This window comes from Coffea arabica, chromosome 2e (genome assembly GCF_036785885.1).
Source record: "Coffea arabica cultivar ET-39 chromosome 2e, Coffea Arabica ET-39 HiFi, whole genome shotgun sequence".
NCBI lineage: Eukaryota > Viridiplantae > Streptophyta > Magnoliopsida > Gentianales > Rubiaceae > Coffea > Coffea arabica.
This window is the reverse complement of record NC_092313.1, coordinates 5,758,842-5,769,489: the sequence shown is the minus strand read 5'-3', so window position 1 is coordinate 5,769,489 and position 10,648 is coordinate 5,758,842. Positions and strand designations below refer to the sequence as shown.

The following is a 10,648-nucleotide window of genomic DNA, read 5'->3' as shown; positions in this document are numbered from 1 at the left end:
AATATATATTATGTTTCTATTTTTCCCCCCTTCCTTTCCACCATTTTTGTGTATTAGCTGTATAATGATGCTCTTACCGGCATTTTTAAATGTGTTTGTTTTGTTCGAGGCTTCTACCTTGCCATAATTGTTTATCTTTCAAGAGGGCGAGAAATTTAATGGTAATTGTTAACAGCGTATCCCAAGAACAAAATGTTATGTTGCTGTATATAACTAAGACAGAAAATAATCATTTTATGCTATAAATTCAAAATCAATTGAATTTATTATTATTTACGTCTCTTATAATATTAAGTTGTAAATTTTGGTTCCAATCAAAGTTTTTATCAATTTTTTTATCTTGAATTCATCATGTGATTCATATATGGTTATTGTTTTAGGGTAAAAAAGTTAAATTTTATTTGTAATTAAATAAATGATCCGATTCATATTTATTTTTATCCATTAGAAATAGAATCCGACTGAAACTATATTCATTTTTTCTTAAAAAGTGAGATTCGATCTAATTCATACTCACTTTTACCACTAAAAAAGTGAGATTTGATTTTTTTTATACATAAAAAATAATTGTATGTAAATCACGCGGTGTATTTCAAGCTAAAAAATGATTAGAAACTTAGGTTGGAGTCGAATTTTGCTAATTTGAATTTGTAAGGAAAATAAAATTAGTATTTTTACAATAAAAGATAAATTATAAACAATATAAAATTAATACTTTAAAAGTAAAAAATAAAAAATTTATTTAATGACATATGATGGATGTGTTAAACGATTTTTTTTTTTTTTTAAATTTTCTTCTTCTTGTGGGGGCTATAGTAATTGTTTTGTGCCCTTTACCTTCACCTTTTGTAGTATACCATTAAAAAGAAAATTCCATTCATCCCCCAATAAAGCAGCCCACTCAACGGGTCGCACGTTGCCACCCTCCCTTCCTCACCACCATGGCAGCAACCGCCTCTCGCCCGCCGTCGAAACTCTACGATCTCGATATTACGATTGTTTCCGCCAAGCATCTGAAGAACGTGAGCTGGCGTAACGGTGACCTCAAGCCCTACGTCATCTTCTGGGTCGACCCCGACCGCCGTCTGGCTACCAAATCCGACGATTCCGGCTCCAATCGACCTGTCTGGAACGAGCGCTTCGTCCTCCCTTTAACTCTTCCCCCGCAAGATTCCCTACTTACTCTCGAGATCTTCCACTCCAAACCCTCAGAGACACCTAAGCCCCTGGTTGGTACACTCCGGTTCCAACTCAAGGACCTGGTCGACCCGGATGATTCCTCCAAGCTGAGAACTTTCGACCTCCGACGGCCCTCTGGTCGTCCTCAGGGTAAGATCCGCCTCAAGCTCGCCCTTCGTGAACGCCCCGTGCAAGATTACCAAGTTACCCCTCCCTCCCCCTATTACTACTCCTCTGCCCCTCCTCCTCCTCTCCCTCACTCCGCCGCTCGCGACTACAGAGGATACTCGACCTCTCCTTACACCATCCACCCTGCGCCGCCACCTGCTGCTCCATCCCCTCCTCCTCCTCCTCCACCACCACACCCGTACCAGTACAGCGGATACTCGGACCCCTACTCAAGCTACTATCCAGGTTACTACTCGCAGCAGCCACCGCCTCCTCCTCTTCCCCGGCCGTTATTCGACCGGCAATCGAGCTATGGTGGGCCAGGGCCGAGCGCGCCTGTGGATTATGCTCCGTATGACCACCAGAAGCGCGGAGCAAAGTTGGGACTAGGTGCAGGATTGGCAGTGGGGGCTGTGGGGGGAGCCCTTGGGGGGTTGGCATTGGAGGAAGGATTGAAGTATGAAGAAGATAAGATTGCAGACAGGGTGGAGAGTGACTTGGCAGCCAGGGAAGATTACAGCGATTATCGTGTTGACTACTGATGTTAATTTAATTGAAATTACTTTAAAGATCCTTGCTTTTGAGGTAATGTTCAATGGCTGATTTGGAAGTATATGGTCACAATGGATGTGTATATAAAGTTTGTTTATCTTATTCAGCTTATGGTGTGAATGATGATTGATTGTGCGAGTCCAGTGGACAGGAAACTCTTTTCGTATATATAAACTTTGGCTGAAGGGATAATCAACTGTTGGTTATGTTCTGTTCTGTTACCTATCAGGGTTATATGATTATATAGTTAACTTCGAAATATATACCAACATTGGCTGAAGGAATAATTAGCTAGTGTGTATGTTCTGTTCTGTTACCTATCAGGGTTATGTGGTTATATAGTTTAACATCAAAATATACACCAACACGTGCAAAAGCCGTGCAAGATGCCACCCTCTTTTGCTGATTGCTTCTGCTGATGAACGAAGTTGCCATGTTACTATTAACACGATTGTCATCCTTAGCATATGCAACTTGAATGTGTTTCGTGTGCCTTCTTTTGGGTTTGGTTATTTGATTTGTTCAGGTGCTCTTTATTTAGATTCCAACAGTCCAGAATTATGGTTCCTGAGAATTGAGATATTGCTGTTACATGGTGTATATTTTGAGGTTTATGTCCACAAAGGGCACCATTTAGTTGGGGATTAAAGATTCCCTCTGCCCCTACACCATCAAGTTTGTTGTAACATGTGGATAGCATCGACGGTGTCAATGCTTGGTTTGAACGATAACTATGTAAGAAATTTGACATTTCAATATGAGGAACATGGTTGCTCAGGGTTTATAGTTATGGAAGAAAAAGGAGGTAGTTCCTACAGACTACTCTTATGAGATAACACCTAATTTCTTGTATAGATGGCACACATACTCATAATGTGCCCTTTTTTCCTTTATCCTCTTGCATTTATATTTGAATTTTAGGTAATAGCTGTTCCATCTTGTTTAACATAAATTTGTTGTCACTTATACCAGAATGTGTCTACTGATTTGAAAAGTGAAAGAAATGAATAACTATTTTCCATTATACTCTCTTATGCTTCTTCTAAGAAGGTACCTTTGTAGTAATGAATCACATAAAGTTAACAGCCGAATCAAAGGCATGCAACATTGAGCTTAGATTCAAACTTAGATTTTTTAAGCTCCATGCAACATGGAGCTTGAGACATCGGATTGGTGGTGGGAGTTATAGTCTGTTATATTTGTTATCTAGAGATTTTAAGAGATTGAAGTCTTAAAAAGTAGTTTTCTGAGTTATATGTGACTAACCTTTTATGTTCTCTCTTTACATCCTTTAACTTGTCAGCTTGTGCCACAACATAAAGCGTCTGCCTCCACTGACCAATGGTTTTATCATTCTAGATTGGCCATCCCTTGTATTCAGATACTAGGTTGAATCTCTTCAAAATGCCACAACATAAAGTGTACATTGCTTGCGCATGTTGTGCTTACCTCATACTTGCTTTTTCTCGTGTAATCATTCTTTATAATCTAAGATGTCACAAATTTTGGTTGTCAAGTACAGGGGGATGGAACCACTGAGCTAAGCTCAGTCGCCACTAGGGAAGGACTTAAATCCTTCCTTGGGCTGCTGTAGGTGAGGGTTCAAATCTCACCTGTAGCAAAAAAAATCTAAAGGTAGTGCCATAGTATTCTCTTGGTCTAGTTGGATTTGTATATCTACTAGCGCCTAACACAAGCCTCTCTAGGCTCCCCCTCCCTCTAGATTAGGATAGAGTAGGTTATTAAATGTATCGTTGCTGGCAAAAAAAAAAGTACAGAGGGCTGGGTTGTCAAGTGCGCATTACTAGTGGCTGGATGATGTCATATTCGTTGGTTGGAGGTTATGGTTTCTTAAGAACCTCTGCTACCGTCATGTTGGTTGGTTTGGTTTGGTCGGTTGGAGGTTATGGAAGTTGTCCTCTCGTGTTTATTTTTTATTTAAATTTAAAAGGAAGTTGTCCTCCTGATGATCTTCTTCCTGCAAGTGCAAAACGTGGTTTCCAGTTAAATAAGGAAGCCACCAGCCTTTGGGATAGTGGCCGCTACTAAAGCATTAAAGCTTGGTGGGGTGGGAGGCAAGGGTTCAAAGTGGTTTTGCTTAAAAAAATTCAGGTTGGTGTGTAGTGCATTCATTTGGTCCAGTGGTGATTCAATTCCTTCCGGATTATCTCTGGGTCTCCTTAGGGTTCGTCCCCTACTCCTAGTGTAGGAGAGATTAGATAATACAACAGTTATTGTCTCTGGAAAAAAAAAATTAAATAAGGAGTTTTTTTTTTTTGGGGGGCGGAAAGGGCTTCAAAATTTTCATCGATTGTGGTTTACTAATTGTAGTGCATTATGGACCTAAGCGCAGCCACTTTTGCCCTAATTGTGGGAAGCAATGCGAGGAAGCGAGTTGGGCCTGATCTATGAACGGCAGACTTTCACTGAACCCAGAAATGAGAGGATGAATGCCTCCTGGAAAGTCTATTATCGTTTTCTTTTATGCTGTTAGCTATTGGCATGCTTTAGTACGGTACACAGCTAGTGAAATCGCATTATGAATTTCCTCTGGAGAGTTCATGAATTAATTTTAATTAAATTTATCGGTTTTGCTTATTGGCTTGCTGCAGCGCACCACACAACGAACGAATTTAATAACTCTTTCTGGCCCTAATGGTAATGTCAACCTGATTCCAGACTCTTGCCCAATTTTGCAAATTCTCTCGGGCTGTCGGGCTCGGATCTTCTTGTTTGGTGGTCAGGTTTTTCTCATTTGGGTTTGGTGGTCAATGTCAAGGGTCTGCATGCTCAGGGTGTTTGTTACTTTCTTTTTTGATGAATAGCGTTTAAGGAGTCTAAATCCACATTCTTTTAATCCAAAATCACTAATTTGTATGAACCTTAAAATTTATGGTACGAATTAGTGAGAACGGAGAAGTGTTAGTACAAATTATTCATCCTGGGTAGGTGTTAGTGAGAACGGAGAAGTGTGAATTTAACTACTTTTTTTTTTTCCGCTGGAAGGCGGTCGACGTCCAACTAAGGATGCTGCACGGTTTTCACAATTTTTGTTTGCAAGAACATATTATTTAGATTTCGGCTGTTCGCAGACCAGAGTCAGTAGGCTTTGACTTTAGGCTTGTGTACCATTAGCGGGCTGAGAAGGCCCAAAAGAACGCGAGGTACCTGTTAATGGTGAATTAATGTCTTGGAACATTTGACAGAGTCAGAATTTCTCATCATACTGTAGAATCTTTCACATGCACTGAATGTTGCCCTTTTCAGTTCTGAGTTCCAACTCCAACCAAGCACGGCTTTTACTTTTTCTGGTCTTGTAATGTCAGGACCCTTAACTGTTTCTGAACTGCTATTTTTCTTTCAGAGAGGATGGATACGTTACATTTTCATGTAAATAAAGATCGAGTTCACATCATGTTGCTGTATTCAGACGTATCTTTACCTGCAGCTTATTGCTGCGTTGCTATAATACCGGACGAAAAGAAAAGATATTCTCCTATATATTCCCTCACAAAGAAGAGAAATAGAATTTTGGATCGTTTAGGGTTAGGCCTGTCAATCGGGCCTAATGAGCCGGGCTTTGAGGAGCTCAAGCTCAGCTCATTTAATTTGAAACATTTTCGGGTTTCGAGCTATGAGTTTCGGGTTCATAAATGTAAAGCTCATACTCAACTCACATAATATTCGGGTTGTGAGCCTTAATCGGGCTTAGCCCAAGCTCACTTATTACCCCTTAATTTTCTTAATATAATTACTATAACTATTAAGTTGTAAAACTAATTTAACATTTACAAGACTATAATATTAAAACTAAACATGAACAAATAATAGTTCTTAAAAAGTATATAAACCAAAAAAATTTTCAACAATATTTATATTTAATTCGTTCAAAATGCATGAAAAATAGTAATAAAACATGCGATCATAAGCCAATACATCTTTAAAAGTTGAAACTTTTTTTATAATCTTGTGATTTAAATCCAAATATGCTTGATGATTTTTGTGTTTGTAGACCAAAAAGAAATCAACCAATATTATGTCAATACAAAAATTTACTCAACCAATAAGAAAAGTTAGAGATTTAGTTATGCAATACTAATATTGGCTCTCAAGAAAGCTCATGAAAGAGTCTTTTGATGTATTTTTGTCTTTTGTAATTTATATATATATTTAGTATTTAGTAATAATATATTTGGATATATAATTATACATAATATCAAAATATAAATATTATATATATAGGTGATTAAAGGGCCGGGCCTATATCGGATTTGAGTCTAATAAGGCCCAAGCTCGGCTCATATTTAATTCGGGCCTAATTTTTAGGCTCAAACTCAGACCGGCTCACTAAATAATCGGGCTCATCGGGCTTTTTGTCGGGCCGAACGAGCCGAGCTCGGGCTGGCCCAGCCCCATTGACAGTCCTATTTAGGGTTAGTTTCATTTTACACCCTTCAACTGTATTTCAAACTTTCACATTAGTTTCTAATCTATAAAATGAGATACTTTAGTTTTCAACTGTATTCAAACTTTCACATTAGTTTTGAAACCATAAAATGAGATACATGAGTTCCTAAAGTATAAAACCTATCATACTCGAGCTCCTAAAGCATAAAAGTCATCTAACTCTGGTCCCCCTAAAATGGTATCTCATTTTTGTCCCATTCAAAGGATAAAATTTGTTCCACTTCCACCAACAATTTCACTTGAGTGGGACAAATTTTACAGCTTAAAAATTAGGTTCCGTTTGGATAAGATATTCTTAGGGGTGTTTTTAAAATACTTTATTATAACAATATAGGTGAAAATTTTTTGCCGTAAATGAGATTATTTTTTGTATTTTTAAAATTATTTTTATTTATATATTACTGTAACATTGTATATGTTAAATTTGTTTTTCAAAAAATTACCGATCCAAACGGAGTCCTTTAGGTGTCTGATTATCACGTGTAGGGAGTAAGATGGCAATGCGTATATAATTAAAGGCTGGAAAGTGGAATCAACCCATGATTTCTCTCTCACTGCTTATGCGTAACGTATGAAGAAGGTCTGGCCTTAAGTTGTATGCGCAGCCTATAAATTGATAATGTGGGTCCCCTGCCTAATTATTGTCTAGTCCACTCCCTAAAATGAGAAACATCATTATGGTTTCGGTAATCGGTTTCAGTGCCGAAGACTTCTTTCAGCATAAATTAGGGCAGAGTTCAACGAAAGAAGGGAGGGACAGCAACAAGACATTCTCAAGATAACAATCAACTTGCAACAAATGCCCGAGACCTTTTTCAGGTGTTCATCTCCCTATATATACAGTAATAAGTGGAGTCCGGTAATGATGATGTTGTTTTGATTGCTAAATTCAAGCACTAAGAATTAAAAAGATTGTCAACCAATGGCTGGACTTGATCAGTCAGCAACTATCCCTAAAGCAAATGCAAATGACGAGCAATTTTTTTGTTTATTTAATTTTGTGGAACGGGTATTTTCTTCAATGAATTAATTAAGAAATTTATCCCATGCATAACCTCTTCTAGCGTAAAAGCGCTTTTTTTCTTTTTTCTAATGCCTGATTACGTCCTTGTTGAGTAGTTTGCTTAATTTGGCAGTGTGTATTGACCCTTAAACTGTTAACCGTGTCCGTGTCATTCATATGAACAAAAGTTCTGCTGTATATTTCTATTGGAATGTGTAAAACAACAGCAGGAGTCAGTAAGATCAAATGAAAAAAGAATCAAGCACAATTGTCAGGGCTCTCAAATATTTTAATGTTTATCGCATTCTAAATTACTGCTCCTGTGCTCGATGCTTATCATGTCGTAAAAGTTTGCATAAGCATCCAACACACACGTAAGTGTTTGGATTAAAGATTAGTGGAAACATATTTAAAAATAATGCTATAGTACTTTTCATAAGATAATGCATGTAAGATACTAAAAAATAATTTTAAAAAAATGTTTATGATGCAATGAAATTTTTTTTTTCTTCATAATTTGAGTTCAAATAAACAGTAAGGAACATATTAATATTCGTTGATGGCCCTTCTAGTCCTTGACCATTAAATCACCTCGTCCCTGGTACTTAGGCTCTATTTGATAAGTCAATTCAACACTTAAATTTAATAAATTTAAATATTAATATGTTCAGAAGCGTTTAATAACCAAAAAATGAAAATATGAATTAATTAAATGTCACTGAATTTCCTAAACAAAACATGTTTCCAAAAATAAGTAATAAGCTATTCACTTATTACTGAATGTGATATACGCTTAAATGTATTTGATTTAATATTTAACAATTCAATCATTTAATGAATTTAGATTTCAGTTTTCAAATTTTAATTTTATCAAACGGATCCTTAGTACAAAAAAAGAAAAAAAATCGCTTATTCTGAGTGGTTTTTTTTTTTTTTTTTTTTTTTTGTGAGTTGTTAAGTCAACGTCCACTTGTGCGCTTTATCTTCTATTGCCTTTTTGAGGTTGGTTATTTGAGTCCTTTGGCAGTGACGTTGTATAATCTAACAGGGTGGAAACGAAAATGATGTCGTTCAATGCATTAGATCCATTGGAAAAGTGATTTAACATGTTTTGTCCAAAGAAGTCTATCAGATAAGCTGCTCCTCGAAGAATTTGTCCGATCTAGCCAATAACCACATCGCTTTCCCACATTTGAAAAATATCCAACACGATTAATAGTTAGGACACAAACACCTGTCTCCACCATTAAGAAATCGAAAGGTCCCCCTGAATGCTTCCTCCTTTTTCGTACTTTGCCTAGATTATAATTTCTTGATGACCTCCAAGGAGAAAGATACAGAAGACGGTCTTCATTATGCTTCTTCCTTATTGCTTTGGCTCCTTCTGGCTTGGGACCGGACCATCTTGGTTGTGCAATCCTGTACACACACATATGTACTTAAAGCGTATGAAATCAATCATCTGGTGCATACTCCTCTTACGACCATGATGTGCCAGGTACAACAATGTTTGTCTACTGCATTGAGAATATCCGACCTTTTATATCACTAATCTAGCATTTTTTCTTTTTTACTATGCGGCAACAACTATACTACTCCTGTTCTAACCTAAATTAAGGGAGGACTCAATGTGACGGGAGAGGATCTCACCTCTAGATCAAAAAAAATATAGTAATACACACCTTTTTTAGGTGCAGAGATTTGAACACCTAAACTACATCAGACAGACGTGCACTTTATACTTTGTGGTGACCAATTTTTATAAAGCGAGTTGGTTATGCCACTTATCTAGTACAGTATATGCCTTAATTGAAAATGCATAGAATCAATAATGTCAGCTGTAAATCTTTTGACGGTAAGTACTTAAATTCAAATTGTGCATCAAATCTTTGTTTTAGCACGACTTGTATTTCTGAACTTACATCGAACTTGTTAAACCAAGTCTTTAATATGTTTGTATTGGAAATGATTTTGTAAATTACACTGTCCTGACTATGGATTGATAGACACGTGTGTAGCCGGGTAACATATTCCCAATTAAGTCACATACTGAAAGCCTGCTGTCGCCCCCGCGTGAATGGTTCAGCGGCAGCGCCTCTCACCAGTGAACCTTGAGGTCACAAGTTTGAGTCTCCGCTCCGCTGGATTCCTCCGCGCACTTAACGTGTTCGGGCCGGGTTAGGGTATTGGGCCCGGGCCGCAGGGGATTAGTCGGGCCCGTAAGGATTGACCCGGATACCCCTGTGTCGACAAAAAAAAAAAAAAAAAAAACCTGCTGTCAGCATATTCCGATACACGCATTTCAAAATTCAAACTCGATGCTGTTTTGTGTGCCAGGATTTTCAAGTAATGCAAGTGATTTACTCCAAAAAAAAAAAAAAAAAATAGCCTCGAAGCTCTTAGGTCCAAATCAATACGTAGTAGTGATTAGAACTTGGAGACAGCTTAGCCCTCCAAATATCAGAAAACAAATTATAATTCATGGGGTGCTTGGATCAAAAGTTAATTAAAAAAAAAAATCATTTACTGTAATAATATCTTGTAACGTGATGTTGTGTACGCGAGATTAAAAGTTATTTAAACCTGTTACAGTGCTTTTTTTTTTGGGGGGGTTAGGCTTCGAGCAAAGTATGGCTTGTTTGTCCTAGGAATAACTGTACTGCGATCGGATCTTTCATGGCAGAGATGCGCATATATTTTCCTCATTGTACTGCTGCTATTATAATGATATATTCTTGACTAAGGACAAGAAATGTTGGCACACAATCAAGTGGATGGTAAGGATGTGTCGCCACAAGATTGGTTATATTGCTTGCCCGCTGGTAATCCCACTAGCAAAATTTCATCACATTCATCAGTACGCGGCACTTGGTGCTGTTTGCTACTTTGTTCTGATACCCATAGGATATTGCAACACATTTGCTGTGGTGTGACCCAGCCGGATTGTCTGCATTCTGTCAAAGTGCCATGCTGATACAGAGTCCCCCTTGCTCCTTTCAACATGCATGGATCCTGGAGGGATGGGGTTTCGGTGGTTATCATTGCGTTCTTCCTTGTAATGGATTCGGTGTAAGAAAAAGAATTCGACTCCCATGGACTAAAAGGAAACGCTAGTTTTTTGTTAGCTAGCAGGTACTGAGAAGTGAGATTCTTCGTGGACAAACTTGAATGGAAACCCGTGAATGGATTCCCAATTACAAGTTCTTCGCACCAATTAGTTAAGCAGTCCAACAGAAGTGGTTAATTTGAGCTTCATATATAACTAGAATTTTGCCCGTG

General features: G+C 37.7%; 1 protein-coding gene across 1 annotated transcript; it reads left to right on the top strand.

Annotated features, from left to right (window-relative positions):
- The first annotated feature begins 843 nt into the window (after nucleotides 1-843).
- LOC113730393 (uncharacterized) lies at nucleotides 844-2,005 on the top strand. The gene has a single exon (XM_027255041.2). It carries the CDS (start codon nucleotides 942-944, stop codon nucleotides 1,887-1,889), a length of 948 nt encoding a protein of 315 aa, XP_027110842.2. The 5' UTR covers nucleotides 844-941; the 3' UTR covers nucleotides 1,890-2,005.
- Nucleotides 2,006-10,648: the final 8,643 nt, after the last annotated feature.

What these genes read in the sequence shown, in the direction of transcription:
- LOC113730393 (XM_027255041.2), top strand. Translation starts at nt 942, where the DNA reads ATGGCAGCAACCGCCTCTCGCCCGCCGTCGAAACTCTACGATCTCGAT.